The sequence below is a fragment of the Oncorhynchus clarkii genome, chromosome 3 (genome assembly GCF_045791955.1).
Source record: "Oncorhynchus clarkii lewisi isolate Uvic-CL-2024 chromosome 3, UVic_Ocla_1.0, whole genome shotgun sequence".
NCBI classification, from domain to species: Eukaryota; Metazoa; Chordata; class Actinopteri; order Salmoniformes; family Salmonidae; genus Oncorhynchus; species Oncorhynchus clarkii.
Window position 1 is genome coordinate 56696630 of NC_092149.1, and position 25871 is coordinate 56722500.

General features: G+C 42.0%; 2 protein-coding genes across 3 annotated transcripts in view; both read right to left on the minus strand.

The window, feature by feature from the left end:
• The window catches only part of LOC139399512 (aryl hydrocarbon receptor-like), a 47751-nt gene extending 46371 nt beyond the window's left edge, over nucleotides 1–1380 (minus strand). Inside the window, exon 1 of one of the 2 annotated variants that reach the window (XM_071144906.1) lies at nucleotides 640–1380. In XM_071144906.1, the coding sequence (XP_071001007.1) occupies nucleotides 640–680 (41 nt within the window). In that variant the 5' untranslated portion in view covers nucleotides 681–1380. The remainder of the gene's footprint in view (nucleotides 1–639) is intronic. The other variant, XM_071144914.1, reaches the window with a different exon arrangement.
• Nucleotides 1381–8166: 6786 nt separating this feature from the next.
• The window catches only part of LOC139399524 (aryl hydrocarbon receptor-like), a 44959-nt gene continuing 27254 nt past the window's right edge, over nucleotides 8167–25871 (minus strand). The window contains exons 3-11 of the mRNA XM_071144925.1: nucleotides 23346–23446; nucleotides 22147–22236; nucleotides 18929–19049; nucleotides 18596–18735; nucleotides 15042–15244; nucleotides 13042–13151; nucleotides 12807–12948; nucleotides 10796–12707; nucleotides 8167–10571 (exon numbers count right to left, since the gene is read on the minus strand). Of these exons, the coding sequence (XP_071001026.1) occupies nucleotides 10461–10571; nucleotides 10796–12707; nucleotides 12807–12948; nucleotides 13042–13151; nucleotides 15042–15244; nucleotides 18596–18735; nucleotides 18929–19049; nucleotides 22147–22236; nucleotides 23346–23446 (2930 nt within the window). The 3' untranslated portion in view covers nucleotides 8167–10460. The remainder of the gene's footprint in view (nucleotides 10572–10795; nucleotides 12708–12806; nucleotides 12949–13041; nucleotides 13152–15041; nucleotides 15245–18595; nucleotides 18736–18928; nucleotides 19050–22146; nucleotides 22237–23345; nucleotides 23447–25871) is intronic.

Here is a 25871-nt window from a genome sequence, read left to right on the forward strand (position 1 = left end):
TGAGGAATTCCAGCAGGTGCAAGTGCTCTTAAATATCTGAAAGTTCTTGCCTTATGCATCTGTACCTCCATCACAAACATTGGACATTGCCCGATTCGTTTCCATCAAACATTTGTACCCAGAACCAACGAAAGGCATTGTTGACAGAAAATAACAAATGCAAAAACAATCATTTATGAAGACAAGTGAAACGTTCGAGAGCATGCTACTTTAAGCTTACTGGGAAATCGAATTAAATATCGAATTACGATCACATTAGATATCCAGAAAATGTTGTACTATTGATTTATGGTAGCCTATATATTCTGTAACAAATTAATACTCGTATAGTCAAATAAACTGTTATACAATGTGAGTGCATGGTCGAGGCCTTTCTGACACTGTCCTTTAGGGCGCACTAAAAGTTGTTTATTTGTCCTGTTGTGCGCCATCGGCTTATCAATTTAACTCAGGTTAAAATATGCTATTTAAGTTTGCACACTTGATGACAAATTGACATCTATTTCGAGCTGTCATAGGATGGCATACTTACAACGGGCACTAAAAGAGTATAGCTGGTATGGGTGCAGGGTTTAAGAACATTACGCTATTTCTGTTTGCAAAAATACCTTTCATTTCATAGAAATACAATGTACTTACGCTCTCTGGACTGGTTTTCTCCTTTTACGTCCAGCATACATGATGTGGCTGTATTGCAAGCCCGATGAATCTCCCAAAAATTATATTAGGTTACAGTTGCCTTCGAGCTACATATAGCCCACAAGAAATGTTGTTATACTAATCCTTCAGATGAAGAACGTAAACACATTCGCGAGAGGCCAACCACATCTAAACGAAAAACAACAAACAGTGCTACTTTTAGTTTATATGTTCTCATTTAACTGTTCGCTGATCCAGAGACGGGAGAATAATTCACATTTCTATAAATGCATGGTGATGCATGGCATCGTTGAGCGCTCAGATTGCCATCCAGACTGCTTCCGTTAAAATTGATAAAATATATTAAAGTTGCAATGCTGTTTATAATCCATCGACAAGCTTAATTGGTCTGCAAAACAATGCTTCAAACCAATATACAACCCCTGTAATTATTCTCCTCGTCTAGCGGAATGGTGATCTTGATGTGCAATGCCAGTGCGTTTAGAAAGGCTTAATCCTCTTCCATGCACCTTCTATGCACCTTTCCAATGATTTCCCAGGCAATTTTTTTCATATTTTACACTGATAATAATCGAACAAGGTTGTTAGGATATTTTATATATTGTATATTAGTCCAATGCTAAACTTCCGCTATACCCAATTATCGAGTCAGGTTCGGGCACGCGCATCACCCTGCTAGGGTCCGGGGCACAGATTTAGGCGGGCACGCGCAATAGGCATGAGGCAAGCAAGAGAGTTCCGGCGGTGCATTAATGAGAAAATCTCCTGGAAACACAAGCAACCACGTCAATGTTTGCGCGTTCCTGAGCTGCCTGTTTCGTCCAATCAGAGTGGAGATGAGAGAGTAGAGGTTCATGTTGAGCCTAAGTGGCCTTTGCTGTATTTGGGTCAGAGGTTAGACTTTTAAATAATGAAACCATGCTATTCTAAATGCATGGTTTAGCATAGCCATGGTGTTGAGATGCAATGCATTAAAAATGTGTCCACATTTCGTGCCATAGCATACATTTGATTCATAAAAATGTCTACATGCCCGCTGATGTTACAAAATCCAAACACATGCCTACCTCTTTGCATATAGATTCATGATTAATCTGATTACTTTTTGTTGTTGTTTTCATTTATAGGCATGCTTGTAATAGCACGGGAACTGTGTCTGTCTAGGTCAAGGCCTAATAAAATATTTTACTGCTGGAAAGCAGCTGAGCTTCTCATAATCTTAACAAAATGTACACTGGCAGGCTCAAGTGAATGCTTTCACAAAATAAAACTATGATAATGCATGCATGGAGTCATGTGACTGGCGATCCCGATGCTGAGAGAGCAGGGCCTATATATCCTGTGCTACGTGAAGATGAGAGAGACACATATAGAATCACGTATGTAGAGCAGAGCCTTTGGATTCTCAGTACAACGCAGTTAGTGGCTGGTAGCTCTCCATACATATCATTGAGCCTGCACCACAAATATGTTGTTTATGATTTTTTCGTGGCTTTTGGGGAATCGTACATTCTGTGTAGTTGTACCAAAATGAAGCAGTGTACATAATATGCTAAACGAGATGAAAATAGTACAAAATGGGTATGGTTTGGGACATTTTGTTTGTTGTTGGAAACCACTTATACTATAAAAAATAAATATCAACTACAACCAACCCGCAATTCTCACTAGCATTTCAAAATGTCAACTGTCAGTCCCACCACCGCTCAGAGCAGACCAAATATGATGACTGGTGGCATTGTTCATCTTCCCTGCTTTCACTCTTCTTGTATTCAATGAGTGGGGACCTGGCAGTTTTGTTTAGTTGTTTGTCAGTTCATTTGTTTGTTTGCCCTGAAACACAAAACACCAAGCCAAATGGATAGCAGAAATCCCATGGGCCATGATGAGTGTTTCTGCCAGGCCAGCCAGAGAGATGTTGTGTGTTTGTTTAGACACAACCAGTCCCAGGGGCCATCGCCTCCTTTCCCCTTCTCTCCTCCTCTCTTCACTACCACAGCTGTGAATGTGTTTTCCATGCTCACTCAGATCCCAGCAGGACCAAAGAAAAAAATTCAAGCTGTGTCTCTTTTTTGTGTGCAAACTGCAAAGGGCTTTTTGTCTGAGTACACTTGGTAGTGAATACAATACTCAATGTGTTATTGTGTTTGAGGGAGGTGTCAAATTTGTGATTTTCTGTCTGCTCTGCACCTTATTCCAAAGCTGTGAATGGTTCATAAAGGTTAACATTTTGCACTGTGGTAACCATCATGCAGTGTTGGGGAAGCTACTCTGAAAATATAGTTTACCAAGCTACCAATTACTTCACCCTGGAAGAAGATAATATACACTAAAGCTGCTCTTAAGGAAAATATAGTTTAATGAAAAAGTAGTTTACTACATCCAAACTACTTTGTGAAAAAATATCATATGTAAATCCGAAAAGTCATAGACTACAAATTGCAAAAATAGATCACTTTGGAGTCATATAGCTTATTAAAAACAAAAATTATGTTTACATTTAGAATTAGGCAGGTCTGATGCCCAAAATGAAGGAAATTAGTGCCTACTTCACACCTATTTTATTGTATTTTTTGCAAAAAAAAAAGTACTGCTTAGTTCCAGTAGTTAGCTAGACTGTTACATGGCAACAACAACAAAAAATAACAACTGAAAACACTACTTAGATTTGAATTTAGTTAAACTACAACCAAGCTACTGCAAAATGATAGACACGGGCTTTGTACAGATGTACAGTGGGGCAAAAAAGTATTTAGTCAGCCACCAATTGTGCAAGTTATCCCACTTAAAAAGGTGAGAGAGGCCTGTAATTTTCATCATAGGTACACCTCAACTATGACAGACAAAATGAGAAAAAAAATCCAGAAAATCACATTGTAGGATTTTTTTATGCAAATTATGGTGGAAAATAAGTATTTGGTCACCTACAAAGCAAGATTTCTGGCTCTCACAGACCTGTAACTTCTTCTTTAAGAGGCACCTCTGTCCTCCACTCGTTACCTGTGTTAATAGCACCTGTTTGAACTTGTTATCAGTAAAAAGACACCTTTCCACAACCTCAAACAGTCACACTCCAAACTCCACTATGGCCAAGACCAAAGAGCTGTCAAAGGACACCAGAAACAAAATTGTAAACCTGCACCAGGCTGGGAAGACTGAATCTGCAATAGGTAAGCAACTTGGTTTGAATAAATCAACTGTGGGAGCAATTATTAGGAAATGGAAGACATACAAGACCACTAATAGTCTCCCTCGATCTGGGGCTCCACGCAAGATCTCACCCCGTGGGGTCAAAATGATCACAAGAACGGTGAGCAAAAATCCCAGAACCACACAGGGGGACCTAGTGAATGACCTGCTGGGACCAAAGTAACAAAGCCTACCATCAGTAACACACTACGCCGCCAGGGACTCAAATCCTGCAGTGCCAGACGTGTCCCCCTGCTTAAGCCAGTACATGTCCAGGCCCATCTGAAGTTTGCTAGAGAGCATTTGGATGATCCAGAAGAAGATCCAGAAGAAGATTGGGAGAATGTCATATGGTCAGATGAAACCAAAATATAACTTTTTGGTAAAAACTCAACTCGTCATGTTTGGAGGACAAAGAATACTGAGTTGCATCCAAAGAACACCATACCTACTGTGAAGCATGGGGGTGGAAAAATCCTGCTTTGGGGCTGTTTTTCTGCAAAGGGACCAGGACGACTGATCCGTGTAAAGGAAAGAATGAATGGGGTCATGTATCGTGAGATTTTGAGTGAAAACCTCCTTCCATCAGCAAGGGCATTGAAGATGAAACGTGGCTGGGTCTTTCAGCACGACAATGATCCCAAACACACCGCCCGGGCAACGAAGGAGTGGCTCCGTAAGAAGCATTTCAAGTTCCTGGAATGGCCTAGCCAGTCTCCAGATCTCAACCCCATAGAAAATCTTTGGAGGGAGTTGAAAGTCCGTGTTGCCCAGCAACAGCCCCAAAACATCACTGCTCTAGAGGAGATCTGCATGGAGGAATGGGCCAAAATACCAGCAACAGTGTGTGAAAACCTTGTGAAGACTTACAGAAAACGTTTGACCTCTGTCATTGCCAACAAAGGGTATATAACAAAGTATTGAGATACACTTTTGTTATTGACCAAATACTTATTTTCCACCATAATTTGCAAATAAATTCATTAAAAATCCTACAAAGTGATTTTCTGGATTTTTTTTCTCATTTTGCCTGTCATAGTTGAAGTGTACCTATGATGAAAATTGGTGGCTGACTAAATACTTTTTTGCCCCACTGTATTTATAGATTACCTATGATGTATCTATAGAGTACTTAGAGATCTGGTAAATCTGGTGAGTATAAAGGTCCTAATAATTACATTTATGTGGACTATCTTTTAGCTACCCAAGGGAAATGAACTTCCAACCTTCTGGTTGCACCGCTAGCCACAGTCCCAAGATACTTTACTCACTTGGAAGTGATTGTAATGCACTTATCTAGGCTGGTGTAACAGTATATCTTTAGACCGCCCCCTCGCGTGAACCAGGGACCCTCTGCACACATCAACAACAGTCACCCACGAAGCATCGTTACCCATCGCTCCACAAAAGCCGCGGCCCTTGCAGAGTAAGCGGAACCACTACATCAAGGTCAGAGCAAGTGACGTCACCGATTGAAACGCTATTTAGCGCGCACCACCGCTAGCTAACCGTTTCACATCCGTTACACTGGGATCATTTAAACTGTAATACATTCATAAGCAATGTATAACACCCTCATGAGCACTGCATTATAAACATTCATGAAGATCTTTTGAATGTTATATAACGCTTGTAGATGTGTTACCTTATAAAAGTGTTATACAATCTCTGTCTGAGTGAGTGAACACCCAAATGAAGCGGAACAAGTGGGATTTCCAATGTATATAGTGATTATGCCATTTAGCAGACACTTTTATCCAAAGCGATTTACAGTCATGCGTGCATACATTTTACGTATGAGTGGAATCAAACCCACACGTTACAAGTGCCATGCTCTACCAACTAAGCTACAAAGGACCACTTGCATTGTAAAAACCCACTGGATGTCGAGTAGAAAAGTATTTCAAATAGTTGGTTCTCCTTTTAAATTGCGTGACGTGTCTCCATTGCACAAGTGGCATTTTATTAGAAAAAAATAACTTTATCTGATTTTACTATATTAATTCTGTTCTCCATTTAAGTGATAATGCCCGAGAAAACAGTGTTTGGAGGATATATTGGCATGGGTGTTGTTAGGCTCGACATAAATCTAGGGTTATTACCCAAGCCGGCTGGTTGTTCGTTTTATCAGTTCGATTGCTAGAGACGCGATCCAGTCGTTCAGTCTTTGTGTTCCTTATCTATGTGTAACAGTATAATTTTAGACCGTCAGTTCTTATTCCCAAATCTTATAGAAAGCACATGTTCTGTAACTATAGATTATCCCATATTCATAAACTGAGACATGCAACATGCTGTATCAGCAGGAGAGCATTTTGTTTAAGACATTAAGCCATTGAAAACCTTTATACATTCGGGTGTGTAATCACGTCATTCCCCAAACTCAATGATATCCGCAAGGAATGCAGGTGCAGTAGAAAAATGATCACTTTCAGAACCACAACTCTTAAAAAAAATTGAAGTATTTTTTTTATTTCTTGTACAGTCTCCAAAGCTAGCAAAATACACTGTAAAGAAAATAGAAAAAATAGAGAATTCCTGATGAGGGGTTGGCAAACATAAAATAACTTGCGTGAGAGTATAATATTATGCACAGCTGATTGTAAGATTGGATTTCTCTGTTTTCCTTTTCCTTAATCCTTTCATTTAAGTAGAGCACTGGAGTTTTCTTTAGGGGTAGCTTGAGTTACCTTCAAACAATCCATTTTCTCTGCTGGAGCAAATTAATCTTAGATAATCAAATGTGGGACATTTATTTTTGTAGTTCTGTGGGATACTTTGGTGAAAATACTATAGCACATGTAACCCTGTGTATCCATGCACTGTGTATGTGTGATTGTTAACATACAGGAACCCTGTACTGTCTGTTCCTTTGAGTGCACATCCCTCAATGTACACAAGTAAATGAGAAGACAAATGAGAAGAAAACGCAGTGAAACTTCTTATGTCCTATAGTGACTCGGTGAATCAGGGGGATCTGTTTGTGAACAATGCCCACTCTCCCTCTCTCTATGATTAATGACTAAGTAATAGTCAGAGTCTGTGCCAGGGCTTTTATGTGAGTTGTGCCTGCGGGCTGGGCCGGGCAGCATGGTAGGGTATGATTGACGTCGCTGTGTGCCAACCTGTGGCTGCAGGGGCATGGAAACCTCATCAAACCCAGCCGTCTTTGTCTCTCTGGCCTCTGAATGCCACAGCGCAACAGCACTGATCCCGTTATTATAAAACCATAGCAAGACTAATTCACTGATTGAGGATAGAAGTGGTTTCGGGGCAAGTTCAACTGATGCAGATCCAGAAAGAGGTACTTTGGATGCAGAGTGGGTTTGAGAGGTGATAATGATGTCATAATGCAGACCCAATGAGAATGGTGCAAAGACGTATCATTTGTTGGCAAGATACAGTACTTGTCTGTGAGTGATTGAAGTTTGGCATTCATCAATAGGGCCAGGTTCTTTCATGTCTATTTATGGTTGTAACAGATATTATCTCATTTAATTTGTTTTGTCAATGGTAACATTTGCTTAGATGTTTTATTATTATTCAGGAACACCTTCAGTTACAGTTGATGTAACATCTGTGTATTTAAAGCGTTGGTGGTCTGTCTGTTTCTCAGAGCATTTAAGGAATCTGTTGGGCGCCACAGTTTGTGTCCTAACTTTCCTCTAGCTCAGTCTAGATTTGTTTTAGCTCTAAGCACAGGTCATCACTAGTTATTACAGCCACACTGTCCTAAACCCCTCCTATTTCTAAAATCTATCTTCTTAAAATTGTATTTTAAACTTAACCCTAACCTTAACCCTAACCGTAGCCACACTGCTAACCTTATGCCTAACTCAAACCTAAAATTAAGACAAAAAAAGCAAATTTTTCTTTTCCTCAATTTGATACGATATAGGCCATTTTTGTGGCTGTACTATAGCGGCAGATAGCCTAGTGGGCCAGTAACTGGAAGGTCATTGGTTCAAATCCCAGAGACAGCTCTTTGGAAAAATCTGCCGTTCTGCCCTTGAGTAAGTAAGGCAGTTAACGCCCAACAACTGCTCTCCGGGCATTGATGACGTCGATAAAGGCAGCCCCCCGCACCTCTCTGATTCAGAGGGGCTAGGTAAAATTTTGGTTGAATGCATTCAATTGAGCGACTGACTAGGTATCCCCATTCCCTAGTGGAAATCCAAAACATGAGTCATGAGTCTTCTCATTGCACTGTTTACATAGGCCAGTGAGATGATTGTTATTCAGTCAACAGTGAAGAGATGCACCCTCCAGTGGCTAACAGGAGTATTTCACTTTAACAATGACCAAGTAACACAGCAGTAAGTTATTAGGAATATTTTTAATATGAAATGTAATTGTACAATTAAGAAACAAATGGTAACAAGTAAGTTGGTAATTGTCAATACATTGCATACACTATACTTGGCTAAATACAAGTGAACTACACTAAATGATATATTTCTGTGGAAATAAAGGCTTACAAAGAGAATACCTGTCTAACAGATGTTGTACGGCCACTAGACATAATAACAAAACATACAAATAAACAAACATACAACCAACAAATGCAAAAATGTCAATATTCATAATATATTGATGCTGAACTCTGCAACTGCCTGATGTTGAAGACTGTTGAAGAGTGCGCTTAAAGAATAGCTACATGGCTCAGGGCTAATATACAGTATACTGTATAGCATACCCTTCCCTTTCTTTTATATAAGCTTTGATACGAGAAACTTTATCAACATTTCAAGGCAGGCACTTACAAAGCTTGTATATCAGCTGGTTAAAGCAAAAAGAACAATTACTAAATACAATTTTAAAAGCCAAAGCTAAATGTGAATATACCCAATACATAGAATAGCTCCCTTTACTATATGTACTTTCCTCTGCCTTATTGAGCTGAGCGAGCTGAAATGGTGAGAGCAGTTTGGCAGGAGAGGCCCTCTAGTTGGCCGGGTTTAGTTTCCTCCATATTCCTCTCATCTATCTTGCCCTGTCATATGAGCAGAATGAGGAAGTAGGTCAAAGGAAATGAAAGGTGGGTGGCCATATTGATTTAGTCTCAGAGCCCTCTGAGGGAGACAAGAGATGAGTGATGACGGGAGCCTTCAGTGTCAGGGGACATTTAAATTGGGAGGATCTGCCATCTTTCTGTCAATCATTGACTGACATGGAGTTCCATTTGTTGAATATGCGGAGTCATCATGGCAGCCTCGTGGGAAGTTCGACTTCTAGTCCCATGTCTGTAGTATCTATGGTTACTATACTAGTCCTTATAGGACTTCTGTGTCTCTTATAGATGCAGCATTCCTCCACAGTTAGTATTATGACCATAAGAAGTTAGCGTATGGCTTAGTGAAGTTTAGATAATACCAAAATAAAACAAAAGCAAAGAAAAACAAACAAAGGGTTTACTACTATTGATATAACATTATCGACATACTGCATCAGAGTATTGTCAAACTGTAATGACATTTGGATACCAATAGCATTACAAGGGGTATCATCTGAAAGCACATGCCTTGCATGGTTAGTCATACTGCCTACTCTGCAACCAATGCAGACATTTCAATGAAATACATCATCTTTTCCTCAGAATGTCTATTAGTACATTTACATTTTAGTAATTTAGCAGATGCTCTTGTCCATACATTTTCATACTGGTCCCCCTTGGGAATCAAACCCACAACCCTGGCGTTGCAAGTGCCATGCTCTACCAACTGAGTTACACGGGACATTTGTACACGGCTTCATTCACTCTCCAGAAGAAGAGAACACAAACACACACGAACGCCTTTGCACATACACGCTGTAAACATAGTCATATTCATCACAGTCATAAACACAAGTGCACTCACATCGTTTTACATAATGTCTTTATATAAGAATATAGATTCAATTTCTGTATTTACACTCCATACAAAAATGTTTGTTATGACTTTATTTTTGTGTACAACATTAGTATTTTGTTTTGTTTTCCCATGAGTGAAAACTTGAATGGTGTCCTATCACCATCCGACTATAATGTAAGTGCACAAGAAACAAACGTTTAAAAAAAAAAATGAATACGGCTTGCTTCATGAGAATATCACTTTGGGAATTGGTCATGACCTTAAAACGCCATGTAACGCCAGCCATTATAACGGCAGCCAAATGCACTAGTGAGGATTCATACTTCATTCATATCATTGAAGGCAATTAAACAAACAAGTTGTGACAGAAATTGTTGTTACACAGTAATAAAAACAAAGGCACGGCATTAGCAAACAAAACAGAAGACAATGCAAAAACACAAAGAAAACAAGTTCAATTTGAAGTTGCCGCTTTTTGTTCCATTGCTGACAGAAGTGACAAGGGGTAATTAAAGGAGTCCTTGTATTTACTGCAAACACTGATATGGGGAGATGGGATGGTGTGTTTGACCACACATGATGAGGGGATGGCTTGTCTTCACAACATCCTCACTGAGACATCTCTTAAGGCAGAGGGTTGTCTATGAAAGCGTACAGATGGAAGGATGAATAGATTCACGGAAGGATGAATAGATTCATGGATGGCTTCCTCCTCTCTCTGTCCGCCATTTGTACCTCGTAAGGCAATGTGACGCATGTTTAGAAGTTGCAATAGTTGATTTGGTTGTGCTCTGTAAAGCACATGGATCCATTTACAAGGGGTGGTAAAGAGAATATTCCATTGCTGTCTATAACAGGGAGGCTTGGAATCTGTTGGGGAAAAAGTATGACAAAAGATAGAATCAGATGCCTGGCTTGTTTCATAAAGTTTCATATCATAAAGTAAAAATGATTCCTATTTAAGAAATTACTTCATAACTATTTAGGGCCCTAAGTTTTCCTATCTGCGTGAAAACCAGTTCATTTGGTAAGGAAAAAAAATCACTGCTCCATCCATAACAGTAGCAGCAGAGGACGAGAGGGTGCTTAGTTACCTGTGTCTGTCCGACTCCGCTGCATCCAGCCAGGTACTGCTGCATGGCCAGTAGGCCCTCAGGGGTGGTTATGTTGGCCACCAGCGGGCGAGACGGGGGGCTGGTGCTGGCGCTGTCCTGGATGACGGCTGACATGCCCACCACCGGCTCACTGTGGCCCCACTGGAAGTAGCAAGAGCCCTGTGGAGGACTCTGGTCCTGGGAGTCCACCATCCTACTCTGGCATACAGACAACGTGGGGGCCAGCCTGGTGCCATCCACGTGGCTGTTTCCATTAGGTAGGGGGGGTGAGATGTTCTCAAACATGCAGCTACTGGATGGAGCAGGCTGGCCATTGGCCAATCCCCCATGCTGAGTTTGGTGGTACAGTCTGTTGGGGTTCTGTGGCCAAAGGCCTGTGAGAGGGACTCTTTGTGTCTCTGTGTCTTGACTGTGACAGTCAGGGATGAATGTGTGTCCATTTGCCATTATTCCATTCTGTATTGTGCTGGCTGGGGGTGGCAGCTGCTGCTGGTTCTGGGGCCACTGCTGAACTCTCTGGATTTTGAGTGACTGAAATGGTGCACTGTTTCCCTGAAGGCAAGCAGTCGGAAGGGGATTAGATAGATTGAGATTGCTAGATTCAATCTGGGGTGAAACAAAGGCATTACTGGGAATCATGGATGCCCAGCCATCCACCAGACTAGGTGCTACATGGTTGGACTGTGAAACAGAGATCTGTTGTGGTCCGTTTGGTGCCATTGTAGCTGGCAAGCCATTATGAGTGAAAAACTGTGGAGGTGGCTGGTTAGAGTGGACCCGGCCAGTGATACCCTGAGGGCTTCCCATGTGGTTGTTTGGTGCCTGAGCACAGGATCCAGCCATGTTGGTGCAAAACATAACAGCCCCGTTCTGGCCTGAGCTGTGTGGGACACTGAGCTCGGGGAGCTCCAGAGAGGGGGTGAAGATGTCATTGAGCTGTAGCTGCTGCAGGGTGGGGATGTTCAGGTCCATCTGAGGGATCTGGGGGCCAAAGTGGGAGAGCCTCTGGGTGCTGTTGAACACCTGGTGTGGTCCTGACTGGTTCTGTCCTGCCAAACCATCTGGTCCATTGCCTGTTACCTGACCATTTAGACTGTTCACTGGGGAGCCATTATGGATAAAGCTGCGGCTGTCAAGCATCCCGGGCTTGCACTGTCCTACACCTGTAGGGCTGACCATTCCTGTGAATGGTCCATCCTGGTTGTTGTTGTTAAACACCTCTGTGAACAGGTTTAGGTTAGGGTTGTTGTTGACCATAATGGAGCAGTTGGGCTGGTTACCGCTCCCCTCGCTGCTCTCCTTGAACAAGGCTTCCTCCACGTAAGAGAAGATGTCGTTGGTCATGATGTCATCCAGCTCCGGGGAGGTATCCCCGCCCCCAGTCCCGTTGGATTCCTGGCTCAGCCTGAGGAGGGCACTCTCCCACTCCATCAGCTCGGCCGCGTCCACGTCCAGGCCCTGCAGCGCCTCACACAGGTCCCCATCTCGTGCCATCTTCTCCAGGGTGTCTATCATGGCCAGCACCGCCCCCTTCTGCTTCACCTCACTGGGGCCGTCACCATCATCATCCCCGTCGGGCCCCTGGGGCTCCATGCTACTCTGCCAGGAGTTACAGGCCACATTGGTGAGCGCTCGGCTGTCCATGAATGCCTGGTCTATGGGTAGCTGAGGCTCCTGGGGCTGGGTGTAGACGGACTCATCTTGCTTCATTAAGGAGCCCAGCAGAGACTGGGGGTCCAGAGACTCCACCTTGCGGATTTTTGGGGAATTGGTTTGAAACTCAGTGGCATCCAGAGTGGGGCCGGTCTCGTACAGCAGGGCCTCCCCGGTGGTGAAGCTGAAGGGCAGCTGCATCTTCCTCTGGCGTAAATGCTCCTCTCCCTCGGAATTACTGTATCATATGTATGAATGACTGAATGAATGAATATGCAATCATATATTTTGAGAAACAATAAAAAATTATGATACAGACATATTGCAGATAACTCACAGCAAAGCTCTCTGGCGTGCGATGATGAAGTCAGGTCTTCCTCCTTTGTAGATGAGCCTGGCATTGGCCTGGACCCAGACCCAGCACCCAGTCTTCTGAAGCAGTCTGAACGTGGTCAGACCACTCTCTCCTGTCTTAATCACTGAGAGAAGAAGATTCATAGCATTAGATAAATCTGCAAAAAAAAATTGATCAAAGGAATAAAGAGTTATTATAAAGGATGAAGAAAACCTACTTCTGACATGGTTGTCTGCGCAGTACATCATATCACCTGCATGGATGAACTGATAACCAGAGCCTCTCATACACAACTCCATCTCTGAGTAGCCCAGGACAACCTTCCCCCTGTAGAGAGATGACAAGACAGGACACACCATTTGAGCATTAGTGGAAAGTACAGCACATAACACATGTTCACCTGTGAAGTCATCCCTCAAACATGTTGAATATATACAGTGCCTTGCGAAAGTATTCGGCCCCCTTGAACTTTGCGACCTTTTGCCACATTTCAGGCTTCAAACATAAAGATATAAAACTGTATTTTTTTGTGAAGAATCAACAACAAGTGGGACACAATCATGAAGTGGAACGACATTTATTGGATATTTCAAACTTTTTTAACAAATCAAAAACTGAAAAATTGGGCGTGCAAAATTATTCAGCCCCTTTACTTTCAGTGCAGCAAACTCTCTCCAGAAGTTCAGTGAGGATCTCTGAATGATCCAATGTTGACCTAAATGACTAATGATGATAAATACAATCCACCTGTGTGTAATCAAGTCTCCATATAAATGCACCTGCACTGTGATAGTCTCAGAGGTCCGTTAAAAGCGCAGAGAGCATCATGAAGAACAAGGAACACACCAGGCAGGTCCGAGATACTGTTGTGAAGAAGTTTAAAGCCGGATTTGGATACAAAAAGATTTCCCAAGCTTTAAACATCCCAAGGAGCACTGTGCAAGCGATAATATTGAAATGGAAGGAGTATCAGACCACTGCAAATCTACCAAGACTTGGCCGTCCCTCTAAACGTTCAGCTCATACAAGGAGAAGACTGATCAGAGATGTAGCCAAGAGGCCCATGATCACTCTGGATGAACTGCAGAGATCTACAGCTGAGGTGGGACACTCTGTCCATAGGACAACAATCAGTCGTATATTGCACAAATCTGGCCTTTATGGAAGAGTGGCAAGAAGAAATCCATTTCTTAAAGATATCCATAAATAGTGTTGTTTAAAGTTTGCCACAAGCCACCTGGGAGACACACCAAACATGTGGAAGAAGGTGCTCTGGTCAGATGAAACCAAAATTAAACTTTTTGGCAACAATGCAAAACGTTATGTTTGGCGTAAAAGCAACACAGTTCATCACCCTGAACACACCATCCCCACTGTCAAACATGGTGGTGGCAGCATCATGGTTTGGGCCTGCTTTTCTTCAGCAGGGACAGGGAAGATGGTTAAAATTGATGGGAAGATGGATGGAGCCAAATACAGGACCATTCTGGAAGAATGGTCCTCCTGATGGAGTCTGCAAAAGACCTGAGACTGGGACGGAGGTTTGTCTTCCAACAAGACAATGATCCAAAACATAAAGCAAAATCTACAATGGAATGGTTCAAAAATAAACATATCCAGGTGTTAGAATGGCCAAGTCAAAGTCCAGACCTGAATCCAATCGAGAATCTGTGGAAAGAACTGAAAACTGCTGTTCACAAATGCTCTCCATCCAACCTCACTGAGCTCGAGCTGTTTTGCAAGGAGGAATGGGAAAAAATGTCAGTCTCTCGATGTGCAAAACTGATAGAGACATACCCCAAGCGACTTACAGCTGTAATCGCAGCAAAAGGTGGCGCTACAAAGTATTAACTTAAGGGGGCTGAATAATTTTGCACGCCCAATTTTTCAGTTTTTGATTTGTTAAAAAAGTTTGAAATATCCAATAAATGTCCTTCCACTTCATGATTGTGTCCCACTTGTTGTTGATTCTTCACAAAAAAATACAGTTTTATATCTTTATGTTTGAAGCCTGAAATGTGGCAAAAGGTTGCAAAGTTCAAGGGGGCCGAATACTTTCGCAAGGCACTGTAAGTGAAATTGTGACAATTTTTTTAAAAAGTCATACATTTGAACAAGGCACAGGTTAAATACTATCATACATCTTTCCTAAATGTAGGCCAAAGCATCCAACTTGTTGGGACCCAGTGAGAACTAGTTTCAGGCCTTTAGAGTCACCTGGCATCAACACCCATGGGGGTGAAGTCGAGCTTGTGTTTGGTCTGGAAGAAGATTGTCTTAGTTCTGATCTCCAAAATGGACGGGTTTTGGACAGGGGTGGCGATGGTGAACAGGCCCAGGTTGGGCTGGCTGCGTGTCCCGTCATCCCCCAGCATACTCTGGGCATGGAGGAACTTGAGACGCCCCTGGAAGTTCAGAGCCTGAATATGAGGAGAACAAAGGGATGTTAAGACTCAGAAACTTGGCTGGTGACTGTATAAAAAGTTTAGCCAAACTTTGCCAAGATCCACCACTCACTGTACACTGTCATATTGATCAACGGTGCTGGTATGTGGTATTATTAGGGTAGCAAAGGGAGGGTATATTACTGGAAACTTTCAAAGCTTACCAGTAAACTACCAGAATTCTGGTAACTTTCCAGGATTTTATGTAATCCATCACAAGACATCTAGTGGCCCTTTTGGGTACTTCAGATTATCACTAGTTTCTGTAATTATGAATGGCCCTCTCTATCTGGCCGAATCACATGTCAAATATATAAAATAATTCAATAAGATTATTTACACACAAAAAAAATAGAATAACAAAGCTGTTAAACATTATCCTAAATATAAACCATCAACTTATAGTGAATAACATTGGTGTTTTTAATATGAGGCTTTCAGCATGATATATCCTTCATCTTTTTTTTTTACAAACTTATTTATTTATTTTACTACAGTACCAGTTTGGGCACACATACTCATTCCAGGGTTTTTCTTTATTTTTACTATTATTCTACATTGTGGAATGTTAAATGTGAGATTCTTCAAAGTAGCCACCCTTTGCCTTAACGACAGCTTTGCACACTCTTGGCATTCTATCAACCAGCTTCATGAGGTAGTCATGTGGAATGCATTTCAATCAACAGGTGTGCCTTGTTAAAAGTCAATTTGTGGAATTTCTTTCCTTCTTAATGTGTTTGAATCAATCAGTGTTGTGACAAGGTAGGGGTGGTATACAGAAGAGCCCTATTTGGTAAAAGACCAAGTCCATTTTATGGCAAGAACAGCTCAAATAGGCAAACAGAAACGACAGTCATCATTACTTTAAGACATGAAGGTCAGTCAATGCGGAAAATTTCTAAAACTTTGAAAGTTTCTTCAAGTGCAGTCGCATAAACCATCAAGCGCTATGATGAAACTGGCTCTCATGATGCCCGCCACAGGAAGACCTAGATTTACCTCTGCTGCTCAACTGTTCAGAGGGGACTACGTGACTCAGGCCTTTATGGTCGAATTGCTGCAAAGAAACCACTACTAAAGGACACCAATAACAAGAAGAGGCTTGATTGGGCCAAGAAACACGAGCAATGGACATTAGACCAGTGAGATTTTTGGTTCAAACCACCATGTCTTTGTGAGAAGCAGAGTGGGTGAACAGATGATCTCTGCATGTGTGGTTCCCACTGTGAAGCACGGAGGAGGTGATGTGATAGTGTGGGGGTGCTTTGCTGGAGATACTGTCTGTGATATATTTAAAATTCAAGGCACACTGAACCAGCATTCTGCAGCGATACGCCATGCCATCTGGTTTGTTCTTAGTGGAACGATCAATTGTTTTCAACAGGACAATGACCCAACACCCCTCCAGGCTGTGTAAGGGCTATTTGACCAAGAAGGAGAGTGATGGAGTGCTGCATCAGATGACCTGGCCTCCACAATCACCCGACCTCAACCCAATTGAGATGGTTTGGGATGAGTTGGACCGCAGAGTGAAGGAAAAGCAGCCAACAAGTGCTCAGCATATGTGGGAACTCTGACAAGATGGTTGGAAAAGCATTCCAGGTGAAGCTGGTTGAGAGAATGCCAAGAGTGTGCAAAGCTGTCAAGGCAAAGGGTGGCTACTTTGAAGAATCGAAAATCAAAAATATTTTTTATTTGTTTAATACTTGTTTGTTTACTACATGATTCCATATGTGTTATTTCATAGTTTTGATGTCTTCACTATTATTCTACAATGTACTGTATGTCAATATGTATTTGTTTTCAATATTTGGTGAAAAAGTCAATCATTGTACGATTTGCAGAGATAATTGAAAATAATGCCATTGTCGATTTATATACAGTGGGGCAAAAAAGGATTTAGTCAGCCACCAATTGTGCAAGTTCTCCCACTTAAAAAGATGAGAGAGGCCTGTAATTTCCATCATAGGTACACTTCAACTATGACAGACAAAATGAAAAAAAATCCAGAAAATCACATTGTAGGATTTTTAAGGAATTTATTTGCAAATTATGGTGGAAAATAAGTATTTGGTCAATAACAAAAGTTTATCTCAATACTTTGTTATATACCGTTTGTTGGCAATGACAGAGGTCAAACGTTTTCTGTAAGTCTTCACAAGGTTTTCACACACTGTTGCTGGTATTTTGGCCCATTCCTCCATGCAGATCTCCTCTAGAGCAGTGATGTTTTGGGGCTGTTGCTGGGCAACACGGACTTTCAACTCCCTCCAAAGATTTTCTATGGGGTTGAGATCTGGAGACTGGCTAGGCCACTCCAGGATCTTGAAATGCTTCTTACGAAGCCACTCCTTCGTTGCCCGGGTGGTGTGTTTGGGATCATTGTCATGCTGAAAGACCCAGCCACGTTTCATCTTCAATGCCCTTGCTGATGGAAGGAGGTTTTCACTCAAAATCTCACGATACATGGCCCCATTCATTCTTTCCTTTACACGGATCAGTCGTCCTGGTCCCTTTGCAGAAAAACATCCCCAAAGCATGATGTTTGACCTCTGTCATTGCCAACAAAGGGTATATAACAAAGTATTGAGATAAACTTTTGTTATTGACCAAATACTTATTTTCCACCATAATTTGCAAATAAATTCATTAAAAATCCTACAATGTGATTTTCTTGATTTTTTTTCTTATTTTGCCTGTCATAGTTTAAGTGTACCTATGATGAAAATTACAGGCCTCTCTCACCTTTTTAAGTGGGAGAACTTGCACAATTGGTGGTTGACTAAATACTTTTTTGCCCCACTGTATATTTTTCATTAATTAGACTATATTCTCTTAAACCATATGGTCTTTCTAGTAGAAACCCATGGACAATATGGACACAGATATAAAAAGATATATACTATATATGAAAACATTTTTTATTTTACCTTCATTTAACTAGGCAAGACAGTTAACAACAAATTCTTATTTACAATGACAGCCTAGGAACAGTGGGTTAACTGCCTTGTTCAGGGGCAGAATGACAGATTTTTACCCTGTCAGCTCAGGGATTCAATCTTGCAACATTTTGGTTACTAGTCCAACGCTCTAACCACAAGGCTACCTGCCGCCCCAAAGTTATTCAAGTATAAATTACCAAAGTTACAATAGATTGCCATAGAGTTTCTGTTATTTACCAAAATGACTGAAGATTCTACTAACTTTGGTAAATGATCGGTAGCTTTGCAACCCTAGTTCTTATGACACAATAAAGTGTATGAAGTACTTTCTGGTGACAATACAAAGTGGATGTTTTCTCTACAGCCCTATAGATGAGAGACTCACCAGGAAGCCAGAGGAGTTGTCCAGGAGGCAGCGGAAGCGACACACAAAGTTCCTCTCCAGGAAGGAGGAGTTCTCTGGGGGCAGCTGCTCAGGGTTATAGGTCACAATGTTCCTGGTGATGTCACTGCTGCTTGCCATGCCTGAACATAAAAAAACAGGGTGAAAGATCGTATAATGAGAGCTTATCATCAAAAACATGGGGCAAAAGTTAACTTGAAATATACACACGTAGCTTGAACAGGCTCCCATTGACATCAATCGATGACTTACACAAAAATTCACTGAAATAAATGACCCAAACTTGCCACAAACCATTCCCTCCAGATCACTCACCGTCTCCTCCCTGCTCTGGGTCAAAGGGCTTGGGGTTGAGGGCAAAGTGAAGCTGTCGTCTGAACGTGGCTCTGTCGTCTGTGTGGATCAGCTCAAACACACTCTGGTGAACCACGTCTGACTACAGACAGACAAAGAGAGAGGGCAAACTCAACGATTGTACTCTATCAAAGTTAAAAGACAATTCCACCCCAAAAACTATATTTTGGTATTTGTTTCATTAGTCCATTGTTGATATAGTCCCAAATTGATTTGCATGTCAGCAATCAAGTTTTCAATTTATATACTGATTGTATAAACATTAGGAACACCTGCTGTTTCCTCGACATAGAATGACCAGGAGAATCCAGGTGAAAGCTACGATCCCTTGTTGATGTCACCTGTTATATCCACTTCAATCAGTGTAGATGAAGAGGAGGAGACCGGTTAAAGAAGGATTTTTAAGCTTTAAAACAATTGAGGAATGGATTGTGTACGTGTGCCATTCAGATGGGGAATGGGCAAGATGAAATACTCAAGTGCCTTAAAACAGGATATGGTAGTAGGTGCCAGGCGCACCGGTGTGAGTGTGTCAAGAACTGCCACGCTGCTGGGTTTTTCATGCTTAACAGTTTCCTGTGTGTATCAAGAATGGTCCACCACCCCAAGGACATCCAGGCAACTTGACACAACTGTAGGAAGCATTGGAGTCAACATGGGCCAGTATCCCTGTGGAATGCTTTGGACACCTTGTACAGAAGGTTTGAGGCTGTTCTGAGGGCTAAAGGGGGTGCAACTCAATATTAGGAAGGTGTTCCTAATGTTTTGTACACTCAGTGTAAAACTTTCAAAATACAGAAATACAGCCGGTATGATGCTTCATTACAGCTTTATTTATGTATTTTGAAGGTTATATATATTGAAAACTTGATTGCTGACATGCAAAACATTTTGGGACTATGTCAACAATGGACTAATGAAACAAATACCAAAATATCGTTTTGTATGGTTTTCCTTTAGGTGTAGTTTATGACTATGGCTGTAGCCTCGATTATTATGGTAGACACATAATAATAATGGTGTCTACAGGCCATATCAGGGTTACTTAATGACATGTGTACTTCACAAGTAGTCTGGCCTCCGCTGGAATGGACAACTAATAGGAGCCTTTAGAAGGACCTAAAATAGGAAATGCAACTGTGCTGCCCACCACTGAGAAACTATAACGGCAATGTAATGGAGCTCAGCTTATGTCTGTTATTAAGCAAACAAACCCTGAAGCCACAAGACTAAAGTGGGTCCTGGACACTGTTTGTTTCTGGTTTCCTCGGATTCACTTAGAATTTGGAATTCTGGCGCTCTCTTCAGAACAAGAGGAACAATGCGGTTTGTGGTCAAAGCCATAGTGGACTCTTCAAAACAACAGAGTAACATCACATTGTCAGATGGCACTGATATACAGGTAACTGTCAAAATAAAGGAAACACCAACATAATGTGTCTTAATAGGGCGTTGGGCCGCCACGAGCCGAGAGAACGGTTTTAATCGGCATTGGCATAGATTCTTCAAGTGTCTGGAACTCTATTGGAGGTACGCAACACCATTCTTCCACAAAAAATTCCCTCATTTGTTTTATTTATGGTGGTAGAAAACGTGCTCTCAGGTGCCGCTCCAGAATCTCCCATAATTGTTCAAATGGGTTGAGATCTGGTGATCGAGACACACACACACACACACACATCCTTTAAGCTCCCTATGCTCCTTTGAAACCCCTTTTTCAAACTCACTGAGATCTCTTCTTCTAACCATGGTAGCCAAAATAATGGGCAACTGGGCATTTTTATACATGACCCTAAACGTGATGGTATGTTTTAATTGCTTAATTAACTCACCTGTGTGGAAGCATCTGCTTTCAATATACTTTGTATCTCTCAATAGTCAAGTACTTCCTTGATTTTGGCAGTGACCTGTATTTTGAATGAATTTCTACTGAAAACCAATGCGAAAGGCTTCGTGCGAACTGTAACTCTAAATATAATCCAACTACTATAAAGACTTCTAATTTGTGGCAGAAGTAAGCTCTGTGTGTGTTTGTTGTGCTAAACTCCAACGGATTGTATTAAAACTGGCATCCCTCTCAGTGGGGCATCATAGTTACCTGCCAACACTGAATAGACTCTATACTATATATATATATATATATATATATATATATATATATATATATATATATATATATATTGGATGAGGTCAATAACTGTCAAGCTAGTATGATTATTCAAGCAAACTATTTTCATCGCACAACAGAATGCAGTCATAGCTGTCCTAACTGTAGTTTGATCTCTTTTGGTTTGAAAGACATCCTTGTCCTGTCTCTACTGTATGTACCTTATGCTCAGTTGCAAGTTACTATAACATAGGCCATAGGGTTCGCCACATATGTTTGAAAATGTATGCCTCAATACTGAGTCTGTAATCTTACTATATGTTTGCGGCAGCAATGACAAAGGATCAAATCATTACTCCAGCTATACGTCACTCTCTTGTGGGCTTCGCGGAACTGTATAGATGCAGTAGCAGTAATGACAGAAGGCATGGCTAACACAAAGCACATGTGCTACAATAGATCATATAGCTCAGTATGGGAGTAGACGTTGACCAGCACATCCACAACAATGGGATTTCTCTTTGTCTGCGGAAAAGAATGTCATGATCATGGTTATATAAGGAATTCTCAGACGATCATTTCCAGGAAAAAAGGCAAAGCGCGACTGCAAATTTGCTACAAGACGCTTCCTTCAACACCTGCCTATTTTGATTAGTTAACAGGTCGTTGAGTTGCACATTCGCTCTCCTTGATGATAAATGGAATCTGGATTGTTACCAAGTTATGCAGTGGGCCGTAGCTCTCCAGCAAAGATGGTGCACTGCCTTGCTCACATTGATTAACAACAAATGTTGCCTTTGGTTCTCTGTCTCTTAGAAGATTAATTCTCAAAGGGATTCAACTAGCCTGAGCAGAAACTCAACAAAAGCCCACTTCATCCCCCTAATTCCTAGATGTAATCTGTTTCCTTCATTCAAATGTCTTGCCTTCGTATTTCAATATTAATCTGCACGACACCCGATCATTATTTTTTTACAAAGGCAGAAAGTGGTGAGGTTATGCAGTGATGAGGAGCAAGGTTTACATATGTGATGTTGCAGTTGTGTTATGCTACAGATGTTGGAGGTGTTACCTGATGGAAGCCCAGGTAGTCTTGGATAGTAGGAGAGGCATAGAACACATGTCCTTCAGCTGTGACCACCAGCACAAAGCCATTCAGAGCCTGCAAGAATAAAATACAGTGTTATACAGTGTTACACCCACTTATATACACACTCTCACACATACACAAACACGGCGCATGCACGCACGCATACACAAACCAACAGGCACACAAGCACGCGCGCACATACATGCTGATCGTCCTCTCACTTTCACTGTAGTCGAGCGTCATCCACAAACACATCAATTAGAGTGCTTCATTGAAGAGGACATTTTGTTTATCTGGCGGTATTATAATCTGGCAACCTGTTTACTTGCTATCTGCCTCTGATGCTCTGCCTTCACAGATCCCTCAGCATTGACTGATGATCATAACAGCCTCCGTCGTGAGAGAAGAAACCCAAACATGCCATTCATCGCCCGGTGCGAAAGTGTACCTGACATGTGAGCGTGAGTAAACAGTGTGCTATAGAACTAGAGAGTGTTCACTTTGTTGAGTGTAGTAAACTGTGTGCTATAGAACTAGAGAGTGTTCACTGTGTTGAGTGTAGTAAACCGTGTGCTATAGAACTAGAGAGTGTTCACTTTGTTGAGTGTAGTAAACCGTGTGCTATAGAACTAGAGAGTATTCACTGTGTTGAGTGTAGTAAACCGTGTGCTATAGAACTAGAGAGTGTTCACTGTGTTGAGTGTAGTAAATCGTGTGCTATAGAATTAGTGTTCACTGTGTTGAGTGTAGTAAACCGTGTGCTATAGAACTAGAGAGTGTTCACTGTGTTGAGTGTAGTAAACCGTGTGCTATAGAACTAAAGAGTGTTCACTTTGTTGAGTGTAGTAAACCGTGTGCTATAGAACTAGAGAGTGTTCACTGTGTTGAGTGAAGTAAACCGTGTGCTATAGAACTAGAGAGTGTTCACTGTGCTGAGTGTAGTAAACCGTGACCAGGCCTTGGCATAAAGCACCAGGACAACATATTTCACCTATCAGAACTCCGTGCTAAATGGGTGGTCTTGGATTATAACTCAATCCACCTGGATTAACAAACAAATAAACAATGTCTGGCTCTTGAACTACGCATCTGTCTGTCTGTCTGTCTGTCTGTCTGTCTGTCTGTCTGTCTGTGTGCGTTGGTTCAGTGAAGTCAGTGGTCTGTACTGTACTGTATTGTACCTGGAGTAGTAGGTCCCCCTTGGAGAAGGTTGTGGCCTCCATCCCATTAATGTTCAGCCCATTCCCACTGGGAAACAGGACACTGCTTTTCTTCATGGTCGCTGCAGACAGAGAGGGGAGGGATAGGGTGAGAGGGGGGCGGTAGAGGGGGGGACAAACAAGCTCACATCAGCACGCTATCCTGAATGCAATACGCACGGGAGTCTGGGGAGTCTGGGGTTTCTGGGGAGTCTTGGGAGTATGGAGTTTCTGGGGTTTCTGGGGAGTCTGGGGTTTCTGGGGAGTCTTGGGAGTATGGAGTTTCTGGGGTTTCTGGGGTTTCTGGGGAGTCTGGGGTTTCTGGGGAGTCCGGGGTTCACTTTTTCTTTGTTTTTGTTCCCTCAGCCAAGTTCTCCAGTAGGGCTCATATGTTGGCGCTCAGTAAAACATACCAACTCCCTTTCTCACCAGTCCTCCTTCACATCCCTGCCCATCTCTCTCTTCCACATTTTTCCACTCTGCCTGCCACTCATTCTCTCCTCCCTCCCTCCCTCCCTCCCTCCCTCCCTCCCTCCCTCCCTCCCTCCCTCCCTCCCTCCCTCCCTCCCTCCCTCCCTCCCTCCCTCCCTCCCTCCCTCCCACTACTGTATCCTCAATTCCCCCTTTCCGTTCTCTCTTTATCTCCCTCTTACTGCCCCAACTCCCTCTCTCCACTCCTCTCACCTGCTCTACTGGCTTCCTTCCCACTTCCCACCTTCTTCACTCATCTGCCAATCCCTCTCTTTAAGGTCACTCTCTCTTATGGCTTTATCTGTCCTTTATCTGTCCTCCTCACCTCTCCTCTGTCATTACCCATTTATCAACCACACCCCCTTATCTCTCCCCTGTCCTCTTCCTCTCTTTCTCTCTTTTTTGGACAGAAACACAGAGTTTGTCTCTAAGACACAATGCTTATGTGATTCTACCGGACACAATAATCCGTTTCTATCATTTCTTTTCTCTCCCTGCAGGGTATTTTCTTCTTCTCACCCCTGTCCCTGTACCACAGCCAAACAGAGTGGGATTAGGTGACGCTGAGTGAAAACAACTGGCTTGTGTAAGATTCCGTCATGAGAGATGGTGCTGCTCTCGGTCAATGGGTTTGAAGCCCGGCCATCGCCCAAATGAAAATCATGGTGCTGCTCTCGCTCAATGGGTTTGAAGCCCGGCCATCGCCCAAATGAAAATCCTGGTGCTGCGAGGAAATTCCATCAATCATGATCAGGACTGAACCTCAAATGTTTCTATTTTCCTCTGAACGACATATTGTTGGACGCCAGTTCGCACACATCTGTCGAAGTACCAGCAACATGGGCTATCCATGTTTAGTCTGTAACTCCTTGTAAAAAAAATATCCAGCCTTTTTGTTGTTGTTGAACAAGTCAACCTGCCATGTTTTCACTGGAGTGAAAATCAGATGGGCACCAGGTTTAAGGAGGACGCCTTTCCTTGCAATATTAATTATGCATATTTTATAATAGGGCTTTATGAACCGTGTAACATTGTTGCAAGACAAAAATGCAAATGGTTTTATTGCAGCTTGCTTGTGGACATTATAGGCATACCATCCCATTTCAAAGACAAGGCCAACCTGATGATGGGTGCAATACTCCATATCAGATCAAACCACAACTCCCTGAAATCAAAGAATTTGAACGAAACCAATTCCACGAAAATCCTTTTTCATGATATATATGGGACTGGCTTACCAACCAACGGCTCATATTTCTGGGGCTTCACAGTTATGTGGACTGGCTTCAGGGAAACAACTGCTATGATACGCAATTAAAATGAACAAGGACATCCAGTAATACATACAGAGAAGGTATTCCTAAGATTGCCAAACAGATATGGCTTTCATAACTTTCACAACTGTCCCATTTTAACGACAACTAAATGTTTACATAGAAGCGAGCAGTTGTAATGATTACAGGCGTGAATACTCTCTCTCTCTCTCTGTGAAAGGGTTCTTCTTTAGACGACATGAGCGACAACCAGTCCAACCATGCATTCCTCTGAGAGATGATTAAAGAAACAAATCTGTCATAAAAAACAAAGACGTTTCCAAACAGGACAAATAATAACACATTGTATACAATATTTTGCAAGGGGTTAAATATGTGTAATAAAACTATAGTATGCAGATTTGTTTATGTGAGAATGAGAATGGTATGATACGTGTGGATGTGTGTGACTGACCGTGTGTGGTAAATCACTTTTAGGCTCCTGGATTACGATTCCCTGGCTTCTCCCTACCTGGGAAGACTTTCAGAAGAAAGAGTACTAAACAGCCCAAAATGATACCATTTGTTTTGTTTTAAAAATACATTAAGGGTTTCTAAACATGATCAGTGTTCTGGCTGCGGAGTGGCATTTCATCCACAGTGGAAAAGCCTGATAAGAAAAGCTTTCCACTGTGGTGAAATGTTGGAAGTGCTTCTAACAATAGGAACATCAAAAGCTACTCCACCTGTGGATATTGGGAGGTATCGTATAATCCAAGTCAAA